General features: G+C 38.6%; 1 protein-coding gene across 3 annotated transcripts in view; it reads right to left on the reverse strand.

Annotated features, from left to right (window-relative positions):
• Positions 1-24,405, reverse strand: part of raph1a (Ras association (RalGDS/AF-6) and pleckstrin homology domains 1a) — a 68,796-nt gene that overhangs the window by 13,960 nt on the left and 30,431 nt on the right. For 2 of the 3 annotated variants that reach the window (XM_077579828.1, XM_077579827.1), the window contains 8 exons: positions 13,945-14,073; positions 13,750-13,858; positions 13,532-13,665; positions 10,919-11,152; positions 9,763-9,912; positions 9,460-9,633; positions 7,759-7,833; positions 214-291 (listed from right to left, as the gene is read on the reverse strand). In XM_077579828.1, coding sequence (XP_077435954.1) covers positions 214-291; positions 7,759-7,833; positions 9,460-9,633; positions 9,763-9,912; positions 10,919-11,152; positions 13,532-13,665; positions 13,750-13,858; positions 13,945-14,073 — 1,083 coding nt within the window. The remainder of the gene's footprint in view (positions 1-213; positions 292-7,758; positions 7,834-9,459; positions 9,634-9,762; positions 9,913-10,918; positions 11,153-13,531; positions 13,666-13,749; positions 13,859-13,944; positions 14,074-24,405) is intronic. The other variant, XM_077579829.1, reaches the window with a different exon arrangement.

Genomic DNA, 24,405 nt, shown 5'->3' on the forward strand with positions numbered 1-24,405 from the left:
TTGTAGCTTCTATAAGCAATTATAAACACTTAAAGGTGGGTTGTCAACTATTCATAGATTTTCACTATTGGTGACAGGGCTTGGTCATTATAACCCACAAATAGTGGGAGAATAGTGCATTGTTTTTTTTAAGTCAGAACATTTGTATTGCTTTTTATTGCATTGTACAGGTATCTTTAACTAATGTGACCAGCAGGTGCAAGAGAACCTTACCTTTTTCACCTGAGCCTCCTTTATTTTCTCCAGGGCTACTCTGATGTTGTCCGCCTTCAGCTTGGCAGCCTGCTCCTCCTGCATGCACGCACACGCATCCATACACACACATTGTCAGACACTGTAAACAAACGACCTTACTGTACACCTAAATGCCTACAATTAGCTGAACTTTACCTGACTCTTCCAGCAGGAATTCATTGTTTTCGTCAGTTTTTGGTCAACGATTCTGTGTCTGCGTTAGCATCCAACCATGCTGGAGAATTGAAGAGTACCTTCAGATTTCTGTATTCCAGTTTTTCCAGTTACAAAGTTGTGTCGCAATAAAGGCGATCGAGCGTCGTCATGGCAACCCCATCCTCAATACCATAAAGGCAACGATTAGCGACTATGAGTCCTGGTCGAGGGTTCACTTTTTTCGGATACACTACGCTCTCCTTTACGATAAAAAAAAATATATATTTAAAAAAAAAAACGTCACTTTGATTCAAACAAGTTACGAATATAACCTGTCAACTCCTAAACACGTTCGTAAAAAAAGAGGGGATGACGACACCGAAGTCGAAAACAAAATCAAAACGCGTACAGTCCCTCTATCAGGTTGTAGGCTAGCTGTCGGCTGCTATCTGCACCGTACGGGTCGAGCAAGCGAAGAAAAGTGTGAAAAGTAGGTCGAACGACGGCTGGCGAGGGACGCTACTCATCAGACGGAAAACAGGAAAAAATTAAAAAAAAATAAAATAAATAAAAGCTACCTCATCTCGTCACATCTCTCTTCCGGACTGACGAGATGGATGCAACGTGAGAGAGTGCAGGGGCGGTGGAGGAGGGGCAACGGTCAGGCTGACATCCTACTCTCCTCTGTTGCAACGTTCATGCCAAAAATTCGTTAATATCTCCGTGTTTAATTAATGTTTAGAGTTAAGTGTGTGGAGGGAATTTGTCTACAATAGTGCTGGTTAAACTGTTAACAAATACCACCTAAAAAGTTCACTACCATGACCAACATAAATACATGTAGCCTACCGTTGCTTTAAATGTTCATTAAAAACGAGACGGAGGTTTTACTTCTAAAAAGTATATTTAATATTGCATTATTGTTTACACTGTGCTTAAATATATGCATAACAACTCTACTTAATGATTCAATTAAAATGTACTGCACATGAAAAATGTACCTATATTGTATAAATGTTTTTTTTTTTTTTTAAATGGACATTCCTAAAAATTAAATGCAAATGCATTTGACATAAGTACACATAATTTTGGTATACGGTAGTTCTAAAATTAGCACCAGTAATTGTTGTTTGCGCTCAGACCTCATGGATACATTTCAAGATGTAAAGCACACATGGTCAAAGTAGCACCTGCGGGTCACATCCAGCCCATGCAAAGTCAAAATAAAATGTAACATATGCACTGCTTTTATTTTAACGTGCACGTGTTGGCAGTTGAAGCGAACAAGAGCAGTGACCTGTTTTCGGGTTTACCAACTTTGAGATATGTTCATGGTCACTGTATTTAGTGACTATTCCGATCATTGTAGCAACTATTTCTCAACGACTATAGGGCCAACGCCAACTGTGATCCTCATTATAGCAACATTCTTATTTCCTGCACAGTGAGTGGAAGGAAGACAGACATTTGCCCTGGTAATAATATGGAAGTCTAAGTGGTAGCACAGACAAAATTAGAACTTTCCCCCGGAGTATACAACCAGGTGACCACATTGCACATGCACAAGAATTAAGTTGGACACAGTGGGCAGAATGAAGGCAAGATGGCGGATCCAGACAAACTCATTTTTAGACCCTCGACTTCCACACAAAAAAATATTAATACAACACTCTTCATTCAGTCAGACTGTTTTATCTTATTGAAGTACTGTAGACAGATGGCAATTAACTTGCTTTCTTCTCATTATACTAACAAGCCAAAAGTGTTTTACGTTATTACTGTAAGTTATGCTACACTTTTTTTCCTAACAAACTTTTTTTGCATGTGCAATTCTTATTACATACTGTGCAAGTCTTAATACTTCTGCTAATACTACATGAAATATAAGTATAATATTGTCTATAAGGGATGGAAACCTCTGTCCGAATTTGGTCAATTTATTATTTTTTCACAAATCAATACTATTGGTTAGTGACATGTGGTTCTGTTATTTTTTTTAAAAGTTACTGAATGTCACACAATACTGTGACACTATCTTACATAACAAAAAAAGTATGGGATTTAATTTTGACAAAAAACATTATACTACATCAGCTATTTGCTGAAAACAATGATTGAGGATTATTTGTGACATGAATACTGAAAATAACTGAGTAATTAGAATGCGTATGAGATAATGAAATCTTTTTGAGATGTTAAAAATGGTAGTTGGGTAATATGCTCGATTTGCTAGCAAGTATTTTATGTTAGCGGAGTGTTTTTCCAATTTGGCTAAAGTATATTATTCTGATTGCATTTCGGTATTATTTGGCTTGTGCTTACTATTTTAATAGAAGCCAAATAATACCGGATAAAAAGGATGAATTCATTTAATTGAGCGTTTTTCTTCCTATTACTGTTGTCATTGCAGCTTGCCACGCACATCTTTCCCCCTCCCTTTTTGGATGCACTTGACCTATATTAGCAATTAAGTTAAATTTGATTCACTTTAAGTCACAAGGCCCAATGTTCCTTTTGAGCTGCCATAAACAAGAGAACACAGCAGCTGAGTGACGCAATTTGCATAGAGGCAGCACAAGTGGGCCAGGATTTGTGTGTGTGTGAATGCCAGTAAATGCTGACGCATTGTAAATGACATAGAACCAGTGCTCTATGATATAACATACTTATACAGTTTCCTGCAAGCTCTAATGAGTGCCGATACTTTGACTTTGAGACTATCCAGGACTACATGGGGAAAAAAATGTGAATAATCTGAATTGAATCCAAGGCTGCGTTCAGACTGCAGGCAAATCGGATTCCTCCTCAAATCCGATTTTTAGGGCTGACAGTCCAGACTGTCTTTAGCAAGTGACCAAATCCGATTTGGCCCTGTTCAGACTGAGCAACATTATTGAACTATCTCGACAGGTTGCTGTAGCAACGACGTCGAACGGAAGCGACGCCCAGCGCGTGTATTGTTTGACGTCATGTGAAGCTGTTTATCGCTCCGTACTTCCCGTTCCTCGCATGCCCGTTAAGCAGTTTTCTTTTCTTTTTCTTTCTTTTTTAATGACCATATATCTATGGCTATGACCGGGCACTATTTTGCTATTTCCCGTTGAGCATGTGAAGATCTGATGGGGTAGCGAGTAACGTAAACTGTCACTGTATTTCCGGTTGAGCATGACAGGAGCCGACGGGGCAGTGGAGCCGTCAAGGCGAGTGACTGCCGAGCATGCGAGGAAACAGCCGGGCAGCGAACCGATTGGATATTGACAGCGCGGGCGCATTGGTTTTGCAAGCGTAGAGTGACGTCAGGACAGTCAAACCCATTCTAAGTGTTTTGAGCTGATCAGACTAAAACGCGTCCTGTCCAAATCGGATTTCATGTGCTTTGTGATTGTTCAGACTACAAAAGAGCCATCCACATTCAATCTAGATGGGCTAAAAATCTAATTTGGGCTGCCAGTCTGAACAAAGGGGTCCTTAGTGGACCCAACACAAAAAGGACCAATCGTGTATCGAAAATTGAAACAAGTTTGGATAAAATCCATATAAAAAAAAAAAGCCAAGCTATAAATATGCTTAAATCTAGCAATTAAAACCTACAAGTAAATTATGAGGTATTACCAGTAAGACCACACCACAATAAAAAAAGAAAAAAGAAGCGTGTCAAATTCAGGTCTGGTCAAATTTAATTAGCAAGAAAAACACTAATTTTGACTCATTATGTGAACAGTCATACTCCAAAAATAAGTAATACTTATGGAGGTCCTATACTGTAGTTGAAGTATTCCAACCACAAAAATCATATCTTGAGAAAGTTTTTTTTTACAAGGTACTACGAGGTATTACATTACAACATTTTCAAACATTTAATTTTTCTTCCCGATTATATTTTTGCACAAGCTATACAATGAATCCGGAAAGTATTGACAGTGCTTGACTTTTTCCACATTTTGTTACATCATCATTCCAAAATGGAATAAATTAATGTTTTCCTCAAACTTCTACACACAAAAAAGCTTTTTACATTTTTTTTTTTTTTAACAACACGTACATGAGTATTCAGTCTTTGCCACCTTGAGTTTCCTACCTCTTAATTGAAGTCCGCCTGTGGTAAATTCAGTTAATAGGACATCAATTGGAAAGGCACACACCTGTCTACATAAGGGCGCACAGATGGTAGTGCATGCCTTTGAACAAAGCATGACGTCAAAGGAATTGTCTGTAGAACTGCAAACGAGGATTGCACATCTGGAGAAGGGTACAGAAAAAATTATGCTGCTTTGAAGGTCTGCATCATCCGTTAATGGAAGAAGTTCTGAACCAGCAGCACTCTTCCTAGATCTGGCTGCCCGTCTATTGCCTTGGTCAAGGCGGTGACCAAGAACCTGATGGTCACTCTGTCAAAGCTCCAGCTGTCCTCTATGGAGAGAGAAGAACCATCCAGAAGGACAACAGTCTCTGCACCACTCCACCAATCAAGCCAGTGGCCAGACGGAAGCTTACTCCTTAGCAAAAGACACATTGCAGCCTTCTTGAGTTTCCAAGAGACATCTGTAGGCCTCTCAGACCATGAGAAAGAAAATTCTCTGTTCTGCTAAAGACAAAGATTGAACTCTTTGGGGTGAATCCCAGGCGTCATATTTGGAGGAAACCATGAGGCACCGCTCATCACCTGACCAATATCATCCCTACACTGAAGCATGGTGGTGGCAGCATCTTACTGCAAGGATGTTTTTCAGTGGTATGAATCAGGAGATTAATCAGGATTAAAGGAAAGATGAATGCAGTAATGTACAGATACATTTTGTATGTAAAACTGCTCCAGAGTGCTCAGGACCTCCGACTAAGCGCAGAGCCAAAACAAGCAAGGAGTGACTTCAGGACAACTCTGTGAATGTCTTTAAGTGGCCCAGCCAGACTTGAAGCCGATCGAACATCTCTGGAGAGATCTGAAAATTGCTGACAATCCCCATCCAACCTGATGGAGCTTGAGAGGTGCTGCAAAGAGGAATCGGCAAAAACTGCCCAAAGATGTGACAAGCTTGTGGCTTCGATTTAAAAAAAACAACAACTCGAGGCTGTAATTAGGATTGAGCAAAGGCTAAGAATACTTATGTAGATGTGACGTCTGTTTTTTCAATAGCAAAAAAATAAATAAATAATTTATTCTATTTTGGGATGAGGCTGTAATGTAACAAATTGTGGAAAAAAGTGAAATGCTGTCAATACCTTCCGGAAGCACTGTAAAGTGTCCAAACATGTTAAATTAGATTTGAAAATCGATTGAAAAGTGCTGGCCTATGCATCAGTGTTCCCTGTTCATCCAAAACATCTAGGCTGATAAAAGTATGTCAAATAGTAAACATGTGTGTGCATATATAAGCATGTATAAGCCAGCACTGATTCTAACCTTTTAATCAGAGGGAGAATCACAAAAACTTTATTTTGGATCAATAAATCTGACTTTAAAGCCGGTAGCAGTTGCTTGAAGGTAAATGGTTCTAAAAGTCTAACATTAATCTGACAACATTCCCTTGATTTGAAGCCACTAGGCTCAGACAGATGTCTGGTGCCAGAATTACGCAGGCTCGAAAATGAAAATAAAAGAACAAAAATCAGGGTCCATCAGTGGCGAGGAAGTGCAAAGCTAACTTGGATCGCTGAGGCCAGTGATGATGTGTAGATGGAGATCAGTTTGCAGAAAAGGACTTGACAGCCAAAGCTCAAAGGTCTAAAGGACACGCCTGATGCCAGCCAACTGCTGTGTGCAAGCACGTGTTTTCCTATGATGGTCCCAGCAATCACTCCCCTCGGCAGCAAAGAGGATTATCGAGCTTCCATGCTCTCGGCCAACACACACTCACACAAACGGATGAAAAAAACCTTAACCTTCACTATTAAGATGCCTGCAGCTTAGCTAGAGAGCAGCCGAGTGTCAAAACGATGCCAGAGACATTTATCTATTTTATCTGGAGAATTCCAACAGATAAAACTATGACGGCAATACGACAGGATGGTTTATGAGAGCAAGCCTGTTCCCCCGTAGCACAACATCAATCTCAATCAGCTTTAAACAAAAAACAATTAATTGGCAGCTTGTTCTTATGAACTGCATTGATCTGTGTTAGCAAGCACAGCGTTCATCTACTGAGCTACATGACTGCAACTGGCCGACTCCCAAATAACATTACTGTTAAACAACTCAATCAGACTGATGGACACACACAAATATGTCAACTGCATTCTTGTCACATTACTTTTTAAAAAACACATTTTTTTGGGGGGCATTTATCTTATTTTGATGGTTCAAGCCACTGTGCATATTTTGCTTTATTGATAATTATAAAACAGGACATGAAAATTACGTATCATGAAGTACGATTGTAATCTGCCTTGGTTGCTCGGTTCAATATGGTTGAAGTCGACAATATGCCAGCAGCAATGGCTGAATATATAATGCAGAGTGAGCTGTATTTAGCATTGGTATCGTGATCCACCAGATCCTCAAGTGTTCTGTCTTGTTACAATAAATAATAAATGATAACACACCAGAAGGCAGCACGTTTTTCAAAGTTCCTATATTTTTCTCATAGTGAGTTTAAATTTAAGTTTAATTATAGGTTATTTATTAATAGGCTACAGCAGCAATTTGGAAGGCGATAGCAGACACAGAATCGGAGACATTGACTTACCTAGCATCGCCTCAGAGAAGACATTAAAAAAAAATTAACATGACAAACATTCTCCCAAACATTTTACCGATGCATTTGAGGCTTGCTTAAAGCACAATCACACAAGAACAAGAGATAGCTTTGCTTAAATAAGCAAGAAGACAAGGGGGGGTTATGCTGTGAGCAGTGTGAAGAATGCACACTTTAAGATATACCATAATATTACTGAATTTCAGTCCATGATCTCGTCCAATAATTTTTGCAGAGGGTGTTCAATACAGGGGACGCTCTAAATTTTTGGGTGCTATACAGTATGTTTATACAGTTCTGCAAAATATGTGAGGTTGAACCAGTGTCATGTGGCCATGCATAAAATGTAAATAAGAGCATATCATGAGACAACAAAGGGCGCTACAAAGTTAATATCTATTGGGGCTTGAGCTTTAGCATTTAACATTTCTTGTTGTAGCATTACGTTGGATTGCATCGACACAATTTGTGTGATTGCACTTTTGCAAGTCTCGTCTTTGGAATGCACACAATCCAAATTCCTTTTGAAATCATGGAGAGGAAAGAAACGTGCAAAGTGGCAATGACTCTGGAGGCAAAATGACAACCGAAACGGCATGCAAAAGACGGCAAGGCCAGGATAGACAGGGAAAGGAGAGGGTGAGTGTGCAGTGAGAAATGGAAAGTGGGGGGTCACCTTGGTCAGCAGGTGTGAAGGTTTCCCTGCTATGTTTCTCAGAATCAGAGAGGTTTCCCTGTCCAGATAGGAGTGCTTGAAGGAGACAGACAGACGGACACAGAGACAGACAAGACGGAATCCTGGTGAGTGAATGTGGTGTCTTGCTTTAGCGGGAAGCTGTGTGGTGAAGCGGCAGACTACGGCAAAAGCAAGGAAACCTGTGGGGGGGAAAATACTGCACATACACACTATATGTAACAACTATTGTCATTAACGACAAGCTGCAGGAAACCACACAAATATTTGACGTTTTAAACCTCAAGACGGTAAAGACTAATGGGGCGACTGAAAATACTGTACTACAACTGATGACATTAACTAATAATAATAGGAATAACAGTAACAACAACAACAATAATAATAATACAATTACAAATGTAAACAAAAAGTATTTAAAATATATAATAGTGCTATCAAAGTTAAAGTGTTAACTAATTAATGAATCACAAAAAAATATCGCATTAATCATGTATATACAGAGATAAATCAAACTATTAATTTTGATTGCAGATTATCCTTTAGCTTGACAGCGGATGTTTACTTTTAAGGTAGTGCAGGTTGTGTTTAAGCAATAAACATTACTACATGCATTAAAGTAAAGCATTTAATAAATGTTTGCGTATGACGCTCAAAATTTTTGTTCATTTCAAACTATCGGGGTCATTTTTTTCCCTATTTTGAATTATGCAAGTAATTACCTGATTAGAAAAAGTGGAAGATATTAGGCGTATTAGGGCGGGAAATTTGCAAGTTTTCCCTTGGAATATTACCCCCCACTCTGGGGAAAAAAAGAAAAAAAAACGAGGCCCTAATACGCCGTCGTGGGGATGAGTGTGTGCAGTGGATAAAAAAATGTTGAAGATGTCCTCATAACATTAAATGTCTCAAGAATGAACACATAACAGGCAAAAAGTGTTGATAACAAGCCTTTTTAATTAAGTGATTAATCAAAATTCTAAGATGTGATTAATCTGATTAAAAAATGAAATCGTTTGACAGCTCTAATATATAAACAACTGTATAGTATACATATCACAAATACACATTTTCTATTTTTGGTCAGCAGCCTCATTCTTCTAAATCTTGTGTGCTTCATCTCTAGAAATCATTTTATCGAAAGCATTAGCATACTCCACTAATATTTAGGTCATTCGCACACACAAACGATTAGGCGCGTGTGCATGTGAATTGTGCGCGCATGTGTGTTCTTCGCCCTAAGGTTGCGCAACATAGAGGGCTTTAACTTTAAACATGTCAACAAGACAGAAATATATTTTTGTATAGCTACTAATGATGATGATGGATGATATGGTTATGTTTCTCATCTATCTACAGGACCATCCCAATATCCCAGTGAGCAGCTCGAAGATTATGTACTGAGGTTGGCTCATTAAAATAAGAATTTTAATTCAGATTGATTTCAATCCTTAAAAAACATGCACTTCCTGGATAATGGATTCCCGTCTTAAACTGTGCGTATGATTTTAGCCGATATGTCAAATATAATCTCTTTAAATGAAAGCAGGCTCAGTTTAATCCTGAGGCCTAAACAGACAACAGGTGCCTACAGTAGTACACTATTGGGATCCAATGAGGTGAAATAACAATGAGGTCGAATGTTGGCATGGGTCAAACTTGCTCGGTAAAATGGCCGTTTACCTCCGTGCTGTCCCGACTCTGGCAGGTGCCATTGGTTGGGCGTGGGGCAGTAAGACCGTCAGAGTTGCTGGTATGGACAACATTGTCCAGGGACTCCATCGAGGAGGCAGAATTGACAGACGTTCCTGAGGCTGACGCGACGGAGGAGCGTGAAGAGTGGATGACAGATTGCACCTACAAGGAATTGACTCTGCATCATTACTAGGAGTAGGAATGACATCATCCATTAATTGATCATTGAGAAATCTGTTGATACGTGCTATAACAGAAGGAAGGAATCATTAGCATCAAAGTCATGTTTACCTCATGTTCACTGACGGTGCCGACCGATCCCGTGCGTCGATGCTGCCGCTGGCCGGACGCCGGGCGCCGCACCGAGGCCGACGTGGTGGAGCTCGAGCCGAGCGAGTGGGAGGAACTTTGACGGGCAGCTTCGTCCATGCTCATTGATGCCTGATGGGAAGGCAGAGATGGTAAATAATCTTGATGTCTCACCGAAGGCAACTCAGTAAGGATGAGTGAACATGACTTAATGGATAGTAATTCATTTTTTAATCAAGTTGACAAATAAACTAATCTGCTTAATGAGTTTGGCTTTGGTCTTGTGATTGACACCAGGGATAAATGTTGTTGTCCTCAGTCAGCCATCTTTAAATTCTAGTCCTGTATTCTCTTTAAACAAATGCAGATATGGAAGGCATCTTGAAAAGCACTGGAATTATTCCTTGCAAGAAAGAGGAAAACTTGCACTATACGGCAGACACTAGATGCAAGGAATGCAGTATGCAATTTTATACAACATTGTGATCATGAACCTCTAATTGTTTACAGGATTTTCTATGGTACATTTACATTGCTGTCCAATATAAAATACAATATGGATCAGAAGTAGATTAAACTTGACATTTGACATTTCAGGCTGCATACACTTGATGAAAAGTGATTTTTTCCCCCCATTCAAATATAATTCTATAAATAAATATATATGAATTACGATAAATAAATGAAGTAATAAGGCAAACCACAAAAAAAAAGAAAAAGAAAGTAGATGCATAGTTAAATTATGTACAGTACCTTCTTCCATTTTAGTAAAATATATTTGTAGTAAATAAATATGACCAATCAAGTGAAATTGAATCCTGTGGCACACCTTGTGAGCTCTCATCACACTAATGCACACTGGTTGGGAAGTCCAAAATATGATTTTACTTCCTCAGGGGAGGTAACACATTAAAATGTGAAGAGAATTAGTTGGAACAGCACATTCAAATATATCTTTGGTTCATCAGCTACATGTTACTTCTACTGTCGCATTTGTTCTTTTGCTTATCAGGAGCATGTTTAGCAAGATCCACTGGCTAACCACCCCCAACTATTTCTCTTGTTTCATAAATACAAACATTGCTGCTTCTTCTTTTTTTTTTTTTTTTAAGAGCTCTTCACACTGCCACTAACATACCTTCTCGAGCTGAGCAGTGATGTCGTCCAGGCTAAAGTTAGATGCCAGCGCCGGCCTCCCTTGTTGTCCAGAGGCAACCCTGACGGTGCCGGCCGGCGAGGCCCTGGTGCTGCTGCTGCTACTGCTCGCCCCGCTGCTGCCACCGCCACTGACACCGTTAGCCCCACTACCGTCGCCGCATCCTCCTGCGGATTGCTGCCTGCTACTGCGCCCTGCTGGCGGCTTCTGACGGACCTGGACAAAAAAAAGTGTGGAAAGGGATAAAAGATTCAAAATGCTGCCTTTGTGAGGATGCCGTATTTTCGCAAATTGTGACTGGGGTTTTATTTAGGGAGGCATCTATTGCACTGAGAGGTTCATTTATTGAAAGTGACATTTTGTAATATTGCTTCGTGTGTGTTAAAGTAGCAGTTGTTTGAAAGTTTATAATTACCATAACAACTACGCTAATTGCTGTTAGACTGTCTATTTCACATTACGTTTGCATTAAGACTTTTTGAAAAGAAATTTTTGTTAGACTAAATTATAAGGTTTGGTTGAACATTTTGGTGTTTAAATATACGCTTAATCCTCTTCTATGTATCATTTTTAGAGCAAACATCAAGCGTCTTATTTAAAGAACTGTGTGAACAAGAGAGTGAGAACATACACTAAGGAATACTCTAATATGAGTGTTTTTATAAAGTGTAAGTGTGTTTTAAAAAGTTAAAAATAAGTTTAAAGCGTGAAGGAGAGGTTAAACTATCTAAACTTGTATGGTCTCTCTTTAACTCATTCACTGCCATTGACAGCTATATATGTCAAAAATTCATTTGAACTATTTCTTATTAGTTTAACATATTTTTCCAATTTTGTTAACAAGTGTATGACACCCTAGATTTTTTTTTGTACATTTAGAACAGATATAAAATTTGTGATCAATCGTAAGTTAACTAGTGAAGTCATGCGATGAATTACGACTACAAATTTTAATTGCCTGATGCCCCTAATTTTTAATAATCTTTTATTTTTTATATATATTTTTTAATTTTTAACAATCTTTTTTTATAAGGAAAAGATTATTAAAAATTAGGGGCGTCAGGCGATTAAAAAATTTAATCGTATGACTTTACTAGTTAACTCATGATTAATCACAGATTTGATATCTGTTCTAATACAATAAAAAAAATCTAGGTTTTCATACTCTTGTTAACAAATGTGGGAAAAAAGTTTAAACTAATAGAAATAGTTCAAATGAATTTTTGACGTCTATAGCCGTCAATGGCAGTGAATGAGTTAATTGGCAATTTAAGTAAAGCCAGGGTATCTGCAGGTTTTAGACAACTTAAGACCACTCCTTTATGATTTGGGTTCAATATCATTACAATGTTAAGAAATTATATTTGATCAATTCCATCATTTTCTATACTGGGCCTTGGGTAACTGAAGCCTATCCCAGCTGACTTCAGGCCAGTACATCTTGGACTGGTCGTCAGTAAATCACAGAGCACATAACGAACCACTTATTCACATTCACCCCATGCACAAATTAGTCTTTAATTAAGTTAATATGCATGGTTTTGAAATGTGGGAAAAGTAAGTGCAATGAGAAAAACCTGCGCATGGGGAAAATGAGCAAACCTCACGCAGCAATGTTCCAACACGGATTCAAACCCAGATTTCCAAAATCTAAGGCAGATGTGATAAACACTACTTCACCATGCAGCTATATCATTTGCATATCTCAACATTTAATTGTGAACATTTTACAGAAAGTTTTTAGGACACCCTAGAACCTGAAGTTTAAAAACGACATTTTAAGAAATTAAGTAAAACGGCAAGTACTGAAGCAGGTTGTGTAGGGAACTTATTTACAACATGCAGTAACACTCCATACATTAATCTGAGAGACTATTGCGCTGCTGTTTTGGTTAGCGACAGTTCAAATAGGCTCACCAGTTAACTCTTTCATGTCTGTGTGTGTGTGTGTGTGTGAACTGACAATCAAAATTAACACTTTTTTTCCTGTTTGGAAAAAAAAGGCATCTATTTGAGGGAGGTGTATCTGCCATTTGAGTTTGACGTGCTATTGGCACTGTCAGAGTGGCACTAATGTGTCATATTGTATGTACTAAGACTTAGGGCTGGGCAATAAATCGACACATCGTCATTTTAAAAATCGAATCGTTGAAATTTTTCTAAATCATGAAATTGAATTTTGTCTTTTGGATTATTAAAAGCTGTTGTTCTTATGTTACGTCACATTCAAATGTTTTTGTGGCAGAATGCTGGATGGGTGCTTTACAAGACATGTTTACAATAGCTACCAACTACTTAATTTTGGCATTTAAGAAAAAAATATGAATATTAAGTATATGTCAAAACTAATTTAGAATCAGTATACATTATTGTTGTCTGAACATTTTGCACAGGAATTATTTTTGAACAAATGTTTGTTGGGTTTATTAGATTAAAATAAATTAAAATCGTAGTCGTCCTGAATGTCTGTAAAAATTGTATTTTTTGGCCATGTCGCCCAGCCCCACTAAGACTATATATAACTACTGTACACGTAAGTTACAAAACATTAGACACATCTCCAAGCATGATGCAGCGTCAGAACAGTAAGTTTACCTTAGTATCGGTGAGTCCTAGACGTGCCATGCTGCTGTTGTGTTTGGGGTTGACGGTGTTGAGCTCCTGCTCAATGGAGCTGAGGTCTGCCATAAGGGCGTCCAAATCGACATTTTCACCCTGATTCAACGCCTCTGCAACCAGACAGAACAGCACCTGCGTATGACATCTCAAAAAGGACTCAAATGAGTAGCCTCACTTATATGTGGGAGTCTGACCGTTGATGTTGTAGATGGAGAATCTGTAGGAGAAGTTGGCCATGTTGGTCTCCTGTCTTAGAGGCGCCTTACGCTGAGGGGGGCGCTCCGGGCGGCCATCATCCAAGCTCTAGGTGGTCCAAATACACCAACAAATGCATGTCAAACAAAGAAAAATTGGAGTAGAAAAAGGCTTGTGTAGTTCAGCATGTGTACCTGCGTGAGTTTGTCCAGTTCTCCCAGCCAGGCTCCAAACATCTTATCCAGATCCTGATCCTCCTTATCGCTGTCCTCCTCTTCCTCCCCTTCTCTGACTTCCACCTCCTCATCAGACAGCTGGTCCATCTGAGGAGAAAAAAAAGAAGATAAAAACATGCGTCACCTGTGAACTTGACAAGTGGACGACCACCATCTTGGATCACAATAACTTCAAGAAGGTTAAGTTGACTCAGGGACTCAAATATGACAATGATAAATCTACACTCCCCTGCCATACATGTGCAATCTGGATCTGGTTTGGCATGAGCTACAGAAGGCATACACATTTCAGACTACAATAGCTACAGTTTTAGGAATATACCTTTTAGTCTGTTTAGTTTTTCAAGATGGTTCTAGATAAAAAAAAAAAAAAGATGAATAAACAAAAAACACAGTGAGATAGCGTAGTAAAATCAACAAAATATAATATTTTTTTAAATAATAGACAAACAAATATAACAAGTACATAATAAAATAAAAACAACAATATACAGTTAAAATAATTTGGGCATTAAAAATCACAACATAATTTTTTTTATAATATAATAAATAAATTAATAAAATAATGTTATGTAATATAAAAAAGGTGGATAATAATAAAACATGATAAAATACACTTTTTATATCGATGCCTTCTTAAAATAATCGCATATGTCATTTTTTCAGATTTTACAAGAAACACAATTTTTCTTAACCATTTGCATCATGAGGCGATTAATTAGGGGGGCGCGGGGTGGGCGGGGTTATCGGGGTTCAAAGAAAAGACCTGGGCAATTATTTTAAGAGGGTGACAATATGACAATGTGGTTGCTACAGACAATTTAATCAGAACCCAGTTTGCTAGAATTGTTTCCCAATTGTTATCCAAACCAAATTTCCATGTAAACAAATAAAGTGACAAATCCATGCTGATGAAAACATCCTTGGGATCTGATGAGCTATTTAAGTAAAACCACAAGGCTGAGTAAAAGCTGACGGCGCCATCCAGTGGCTGTAAGCATGTACTTTTCAGACTACGTTCCCACGTTTCTTCTTCTTTCTGTTGTTGCTTAATTGATGGAAATATAAATGAATAAAATGATCACACAGTAATTTGAGCCTTGCTATATTTAATCTGCCTTTTATATGATCTCTCGTGAAATGTTTCCACTCTGTCTCCACCCAGGCAGGCGCTGACCCCAGCACAAAGAGCTATTTCTGGGCTGCTGCTTTGTCATCGCCCCTCTCTGCAGGGGGACACATGCAGCCAACACATACATGGGATTAGAGAGCAGCAATACATTGAAGAACACGCGCGCACACACACACGGGCGAGGAGAGCAGCGCTACAATTAGATCCTTGTGGATTGGTCGCTCTGTCATTTTAGAGGCCTGAGCACAGGGCCGCTCTGTGTGAGCTTGTGCGACGACAGGAACTCCCCCAGCTGCAGTCTTGTATGACAATTTACTGTTGGCACAACAGCGCCCATTCAAGGCAAAGCAAACGCTGACAGCGTCCAAATTCAAAGATGATCACAACCTCTTACCTACCTAGCTTTTTATTTGAGTCAATATCAAACAGTAATTAAAAAGAAAAATAAGAACTGAAGTATGCATAAAAGATTTTTTAAAAGAGGCAAGTACAATAGCAAGTAAATTCAGATAAAGAAAAAAGGGAAGTAGACAAGAAAAAAGTATCAATATTGAAATAATGGTAGACTCATCTCAATTTACTCAGTGTGAAATGTGAATCCGACTGAACAAAAAGCTGATGACTTACTCTGTTGTATGAATGGTAACAGGTAGATACACAGATGTTTATTGTACCTTCTGCCATTTGATCGGAAAAAAACAATTTATTGTTCTGCCTGCGAGATATATTTGTGATAAAGAAATCATTTTCAGACAAATTAAGTGAAATTGGATGATTTGCTGTGTGATGATGATACTGATGATCACTCATGGCACATTTGTGTGCCACAGCACCCAATCGGAAATCACTCAAGTAGTTACAAATTGTAAGAAAAGCCCCATTTTGCTCATTGATGATTTTTCATTTTTCATGTGGGCGCTCTCTCTCTTATTTTAGCACAGATTAGGGGGGGGGGGGGGGGTATTGAAGAGTCTTCTTCAAGACTTGCAATAAGCCACTATATAGAACTTTTCTGTTTGGTGCAAGTTATTATTACATCACAACTGCATGCAAGCCAGTTCAGTCAATAGCTTACTCCTTGTCTATGCCTTAAATCAACGCATATTCAAATGTATACAGTAGAACAAATCAACTGGAGGAAAATAAACACAGAGGATGTCGGATGGCTAACTGCCATTTAGCCGCACTACACCACTACTGTACATTTTCTGTCAAACAGAGCTGAGACAGCAAGTCGTCCTAAAGACCGGTGTGTGTGTGCGTGCGTGCGCAAAAGTAAACCGTAATTATTTTGCTACAGAAGCCACACTCCTCTTGTCTGAACAAACTGAAACCATGCAATCATCCTCCCACTCTTCTTTCCACACACCCCTTTTTTTTCTTAACCACGCAGCACAGTTCCACTCCACATATTCCATATTCAGCTCATCTTGTTTTATTGTTTATTTTTTTACAAAATAATTAACTCTTTTCATTATTTTGTAATTCCATTTTTTTATGCTGAGTGGTTGCAGATATTCACTGTACTGCAAACAAGCACAACCACAACAAATCAACTTTTCTAATGCTAATGAACAATTGGCATCACAAGGAACACCGCTAATTACAGCCCATCAAATACACAGAAATTTTCACAGATTTCCCGGTGGAAGCCACTCGTTAGAATTGTTACCACAAGCTTCACTATGAAATCGTAAATCTGGTAAAGTATTGTTGTTAAACGTGTGCACTGCATTATGACTTTTATGACTTGGCGGCTCTGTCTCGCGCACTTAAAACCAAGAAATGGGTGTGTGCAGTGAAGGTACTTGCTGCATCACTTAAAGAAATGCCTACATCAGTAATGTCACGTTCCTGCTCATCCTTTGTTTTAGAACCACCTCAGAGGAGGTTCTGAAAAGCAGTACCATTGTAACCGCATAGAAAATGTGGAGCGGAAACGCGACCATATATGGTGAGCCTGGCTGTTTCAGGGTAGAACTGGTACAACAGAAAAGCGTCTAAACTGATAAACTTTCAATATGCATTGTCCACAAAAAACGGAGGGTGACTCCACACCACCCTTGAAAAAAAAAATAAAATAATGGGCGTGCCGAACCACAAAATATGGAGGGCTACACACTGTACCAGCATCTGGTGTGATGTGATGTATAAAACAGCTGTTGGGCAAAGAGAAACGGGCAGAAATGAGTGTTAGATGTTCAATGTCACACTTGTCTCTGTACTTGGCATTCCACAGTGGCTGACCTCTGCTGCGGGCTCCACTGACTGTACCACAAACGTTACTGCTGATAGATACTACATCCAAAGATGGAAAAATGCCATGTTGATGTTCTCCCCATCCATTATGTGTTGAAAACAAAAAAACAACAAAGGTTCGTTTTGACGGGCAGTAATATTGCGGCGGCGAGAAGGTTAATAAGACTTCAACCTAGCACACTTTCAACACTTCACACCGTAACAGGCAGGAAGTGACCCTCACCTCTAGGCTGTGATCTTTTCACATTTCACACAGAGTTAAATACGGACTTTGACAGCAGCTGTTGTGTAGCATAAGGAAGCTGACAGATGCTCATACAGTGTTACAGGATATATTTTTAGGTTAGAGAAAGGGCAGGACTCCAACATCTGCAGAAGCACGCATCTGGACACAGGCGACTTCCAGCCGCCCGCAGCATAACACAGCATACAGCTCGACGCTGCCACAACTAAACCAAAAAAAGTCCTTTCAGTATACTCAACGTGATTTGTTCCCACCGCTCTATAACAGGTCATCGCGCATATGTCATATTTTTAGGTTTGCTGGGTGGGATTTTTGGAGTTGGGCCATAATACAAATTTAAAGCATAATCAAGGGAATAAAGAAATTTAAGATGGATGCACCCCAAAATTAACCCTAAATAAAAACACATGCTTCCTTTAAATGACACAAGAGGACAAGTGAATGGTTTTAAAAAGCCAAGGTTTCAATAATCGCTAACACTGGCTGTCACTGGTAACGAGCTGTTCTTTGTGAGATAATGTCCAAGCGGGGCACAATATAATTGGCTCTTTGCAAAGCTGTGGAAAGGAGCCGCCTCTTTGAAGTTAATCGCCTTCAATTAACTTTTTCTCCTTCTCAGTGCATAACAGAGGAGGAGGAGGAGGAGGCGGAATAGAGCAAAACGAGATATTGTAAACACAGATGCCTTTTTGCTATGATTGATGTGTATTGTCCAAAAAAAGAGATGCCAGCGGGTACTAGTTTGCCCCAAGGACAACACGAGTAGTCCATTGGTCTGCTCTAAAATCAGCTCACCTGTGATGAGACACTGTGACTTACAAAGAAGACTTAAAATAGAAAAATGTTAACATTTATTTGTTTAGACTTAATATGATACATGTTTCTTCAGTACTAAATATTCCATATTTTGCTTAAAAATTGAACAGGATGAAAGACGTTTCAATTTAACCAAATATTTTAAAAAAATTAGATAAAAATAAATGGCATTTTAGAGGTGTAATTTTAATACGGTGACACCCCAATATTTTTGCTCAAGGTAATCATACCATTAAAATGTAATATCGGCACATGCATAGTAAGCACATTCCTACTTGTGAAGTTTGAGTTAAAAAAAATAAAAAATAAACCAAAACTAATTTGATTTTGTGGAATTGCAAAATTTCGAAAACTCAGCATAATCTGCTTGACTTCCAAAAAAGAATGGGGGGATTATTTCCGCAACTTTTTTCATCTTTCACAGAGCCACGTGGCAGCAATCATCCAGATCTAAAAAATATTTAATGGTTATGGTGACTGTAACGGCTCTGATAACATCTCTGAAAAGGTTTGTCGCCATTGTGGCTCAGCACGTTTCGCGTAACTATTTTAGGAATTTTTTCGCTTCACGTAATTATTAGCTTGTACGTAGCCCATTCCAGTTGGGGTTTTCCCGAAATCAGAGGCTTTGTAGTAGAGCCAGCATTTATTTGCCTGTGTCTTTAAGTCAAGTCAAGTCATCTTTATTTATATAGCGCTTTCAAACAGCCTTAGCTTTCAAAGAGCTTTACAGAAACACAACATAAAACAAACATGCCTGTATGTGCATTCACACAACTAATGGAGTCTCTCGCAAACATATTTAGATGGCATGAATGAAAGAATGAATGAATTCTTTATTTCGAAAATGTGTGAAAATGACTTAGGGGGGGGGGGGGGATACTTTATGCAATGTGTGCATGCAGTTTGTTTACAGCAGAGACATGAAAGAGCGGCTAAGGTTAATGTAGTGTTCCCCCTAACCCAGTGGGGTAAAAAAGTATTTGGCCAAAATCCAAAAGGAAGTCTAAGGGTTACTGGCCAAATACTTATTTGCCTCACTGCACAATTGCGTGTATATAATTGTTAAAGTAGTTAAAGTACCACTGATTGTGTGTGTATATAATTATGTGTGGTCGAAAACAGAAGAAAACAATGCCAAAAATAGTATGAACACAGAATAAAGAGAAATGTAAAAACCCACATTTGCATTAAAATGACTAGTAATACAAGAGCTATAATGTGCATGCGAGTGCTGTATGTAACGGCACTGTTCTATTTTTGGCACTGACTCATTCCCGGAATTTATAGAAACTCATGATGACGCAAACTAAGCAATTAAGTCGTGACGGCGCAAAAGAGACAATTAACCCGGCGCAAACAAGGCAATTAACGCATGGCGAAAGTTGAATGAGCTAGAAACATGTTAAACACATTTTAGAACACAACAGAGTACTTACTGTCAAGACACGATCTGTGACCGCTGCACGATCTGAGGCGCGCATGCGCAGCGGGTCGGCCATCTTGGCTCGCTAACCTACGGCAATACATTTGGACAAAACCTCTAAGTAATGCATGTACGTACAGCGGCGATAAGCATTCGTAAAATTATATGTCTATGAAACATACTGTATACAACACTGTCATATAGTCTTGGTCCCGATAGATAGAATAGACAGACAGATATATAGGTGGCTAGATGGATGATTTCCTGTGCAATAGGCTCAACAGTGGAGAACAAAATTTACCACACTATCTGTCTGTCTGTCTATCTAGAGCAAGACGATATGAAAGTGTTGTATATATTTTTCACAGACATTATAAAATGTTACAAATGTACCGCCGATTGTATGTACAGGCATTACTTTTAGATGTTTTGTCCTAGTGTAGTTGGCGTAGGTTTGTCAGCCAACATGGCTGACCTGCTGCACATGTGCACTTCAGATCATGGATGGGTCACAGATCATGTCTTGACAACTTACTTTATCGCAGACTCACAGTTAACGCACACCAAAGTGGCTCTGCCAGTGTTGGTACCAGATGTGATCGGTCTGCCAGATTGTATCGGTGGCTTTCGTGCCTGCCGATGACGTCAGTACAGCAGCGCTACTTAAAAGAAATACGTGAGTCCGATTCACTTTGGTTTGGTTTCTTTTTTAGCTGTTCAAATCACAATACATCACAAAAATGATGATCATTAGGAACACATTAGCAATCTAAACTGACAATATTTGTCTCATCTCAGTAAATTAATTTGAGTGTATAGCTTTTAAGTAATTAATATTTGCTTTAGTTTTTGCATATATGTGCTACTTTATCTCCATTCTTTTATATTTGGTCTCCTTTATTATTTATTCCACCTATTTGATTATCTAATCAATCTTAACGTATCCTGTTTTTATATTCTTAGGTTTATTTTCATTTAAAAAAAATTTCAGTCCATACATTTTGTTATTTAAATTACATCTTTAATATTTTCTTTCCAATGTTTCGACCAGATCATTTCCAGGCAATCCTGTAGTGTGACGTCAATGGTAGGTGACCCCGATACGATCTGGCAGGCCGATCACATCTGGTACAGACACCGGAAGTAATAAAAGAATGAGTGTTACCTCTCAAAGAGACACACAGAAATGCAACATGATGGAACTAAACTTTTGCTCCCTCCAGTCTTTCTGACAGTTAACATGGCGTTACGAATCAATTCTTTTAGTTTTTTTTTTTTCTCATCGATGCATATTTTAAGCAGTTTACGTCGATATCAAATCGATTTTCGATGTATCGTTAAATCCCTATTGGATGGCAATGCACATTTAAGTTTGCGACTGACTGGTCTAATTCAGACAAAAGCATAAAATTCCATACGAAACTTATTGCTTGTCTTTGCAATATGCATATCATATGGGCCAGTATCGCAATATGAATATTTTTTCAATATATTTTTTGTGCAGCCCTAGTTGTATTAATAAAATGCTAACACACTAATACAAAAATTATATAATGAAAAGAAAAAACAATAAATAACCATATAATATAGATATACTTTTGTCACATTGTAACTAATTTGTCCTCATATTTTGAAAAGATCAATGTTTGACTTTGTTTTTAAACTAGATGATATTTGAACATTGTTTCAATTCCACAGTTTCACTACATCGTTTGTTAAGAATTTTGTTGTTGTAGTTGCGCATTTTTTAATACTAAAATTTGCCATATCTTGCAGTTTGTACCTTTCCTGAAACATTCCCTGTAAATTGCTTGCCAATAGGTTGTTCCTGGTTTTGAAAATAAAGTCATTGTGCCGTTGACAAATAGCTGATTGGTGTGATCCATTGATACCTATGTTGTGGACTATTCTAAATGGCTCTTTTCATACTATAAAGAATAGATGTAGTAAAGTTTTGTATGTGTTGCACCATACTTCTGTGCAGTAATTTAGGCAAGGTTAGACTAAAGAATATAAAGAGTGTGGAGCTGGGGAGTTATTGGACAATTGTTTTCAAACAGGGATGAGAGTTCAAATTTGGCTTTCCGCCATCCCTACAGCTGCCTTCCTGTCTGTTAGGCTGCTGATAATACCCCGAATTCCGCAAAATCGGTTGTTTGAATTCAAACTTCTCATACTGTATCGATACCTTCTTTCACACACACCAGTGACACAGGAAACGCCTCAACTGAAGAGCAAGGTGAAAATGTCTTGTAATTGATTAGAATATTGTTACATAATTTCACCAATATGTTCCAAAAGGGCTTTGACGGACGTGTGATAGAGATGTTTTAACAAATCTGTATCAAAGAAAATGAAGGAAGGGGAGCAGCAGAAGCAGAGGAAGTGAAAGCCTGTGAATCCATCAACAATGATATCACTACCCTTGAGACTGAGCATGGGAGGATGACATAATTTCCTCTTCCTCCTTGCCCTGCTTCTTACTCCATGCGAGGAGGGGAGATAATTCCAGAGGGAACCAAGGAGAGACAAGCTGATCCTTTGCTTCCGCACATTCCTCTAGCCAAGATCGATGCATGGAGCATTTCACTCCTACATTATCATTCTGATTGCTCAGCAAGTCCTTGCACAATCACACACACTAGTGCACTTAACAAGACGCTAGCATGGACGTTTGTATTCATGCCATATTTGTTGCCCAAATTACCCTCTATTGTGTTTGTCAGACTGATCTCAGCTGCTCCCAGGGGTGCTAAGCTGCTGTGTAACATAAAACAAAACAAGACGCATGTGCCTTCTATTTTGGCTGCTGCAGACAGGAAGAAAAAGGCGGCGGTGAGGACATTAACGATAGGCCCAACGACAAAGTGTTGACTCCACGATGCTTTTTCCTCCTTGTGTTGCCTTTGTTAGCAAGCGTAGCGAAATGCGGTTGGCAGAGACTACATAATTAGATATGCATGGCGGTGGATGACCACAACCTATCCAAATGGACATCCTCTGGATTTTTCTCATGCATTCTATGTGCAATTGGATAAAAGCAAAATACATCACTCACGACACGCTATTATCACACTTTTCAATTGTGTCACGATATAGCAAAGACACATTAGTCACTTTACTGGAATAAAACCCGCCTGTGATACATTACAATATATAGAAAAATGAAGGGTTACACTAGGCTTTTAACTCAAACCACAATCATGTAAAAACGAAACCAAGTCATAAATGGGGGACTCGAAATTCCACGAATCCTAAAAAGAATCTACCAATGTGTTTCTCAGCATAAACAAGCATGGAGTTACTGTAGAAACAAAATAAGGCAATGTGGATATTTCATGCTGGTGTATTGATATTGTTCCCAGAGAGACAACATTACGATAAATTGCAATCCCGATATACAGTGGTGCCTTGACTAACAAGTTTAATGTGTTCCCTGACCATGTTTGTAGCTTAAAACACTTGCATCTCAAATCATCTTTGTATGAATATAAACTCCATTAAATCTTCAAACTCTTAAACAAAAAAACACCAACAAAAAAGTTTGGAATGTTTTTGGTATGGAAAAAAATTGCATTTTGCAGTATTGTACTTTATAAAACCATATCCTTAGAACTTAAATAACACTTATAGTAAATACAATATATAAAAGAAAGAAAAGAAGCAGCTTGTGCATCAAGATTTCATGCATTAAATGAATGGGCATTATGTGTTTGGTATGTGCTATAATACATCCAGATTAGATTTGATGACGAACCATCGCAACTGTGCTGCACTAATATTAATTGTTTGTTGTTGTTGTTTTTTGTGCCAAAGTTAACAAATAAGTGCCTGTGAGCATTTCTGTATTGTCTGTCAGCACATTTCTCTGAAGTTTACCAAAGCTGAAGAATACAACTAAAGATTTGCAATGTAACGCATTATATAATTTTTTTAAATTGATTTTACAGGCTTTCTGTCGAGAAAAAAACAACAAAAAAACAGTTCAGGAACCAATTCTGAAGTAAAGTTATCAGTATTGATACCGGCTTGAAAATTTCCACACGTGCTGTCGTCAGGCTCTAGATGACATATTCAAAGCTGCCAAATTGGTCTCGTCGCTTCCAGCCGCCATTCTGTTTTGATACCTTTTACATACAGAGAACAATATTGGGAGAAAAATCTATAATGGGCAGTGTGAAGAAGTACTGTAACTATAACTGTTATGGCTCTGATACTACTGCCGACGGCCAAAAACTGCCAGGTGAACTTTGTCCTTGCCATTCCGTCCGTGTCAGTACCTTAAAAAAATATTGCTTCGTGACCATCTTGTGGCCTCTTGGTGCCAAGGAACTGCATTGAAGTGAGCTGAGGAGCTTCACTTAGAAGCGTAGACAGTAGTGCTTTGCCGCCATCGTATGGCCTCTAGTGGCAGTTATAAACCTTTTGGGGTTGTGTCAATTATTCACAGATTTTCACTAGTGTGTGACCGATACTGATACTGGTATCGGTAGAGGCCCCGATACTGCATTAAAACAGTGGTATCGGTATCGGTGAGTACTA

The sequence above is a fragment of the Vanacampus margaritifer genome, chromosome 11 (assembly GCF_051991255.1).
Source record: "Vanacampus margaritifer isolate UIUO_Vmar chromosome 11, RoL_Vmar_1.0, whole genome shotgun sequence".
In the NCBI taxonomy this organism is placed as follows: Eukaryota; Metazoa; Chordata; class Actinopteri; order Syngnathiformes; family Syngnathidae; genus Vanacampus; species Vanacampus margaritifer.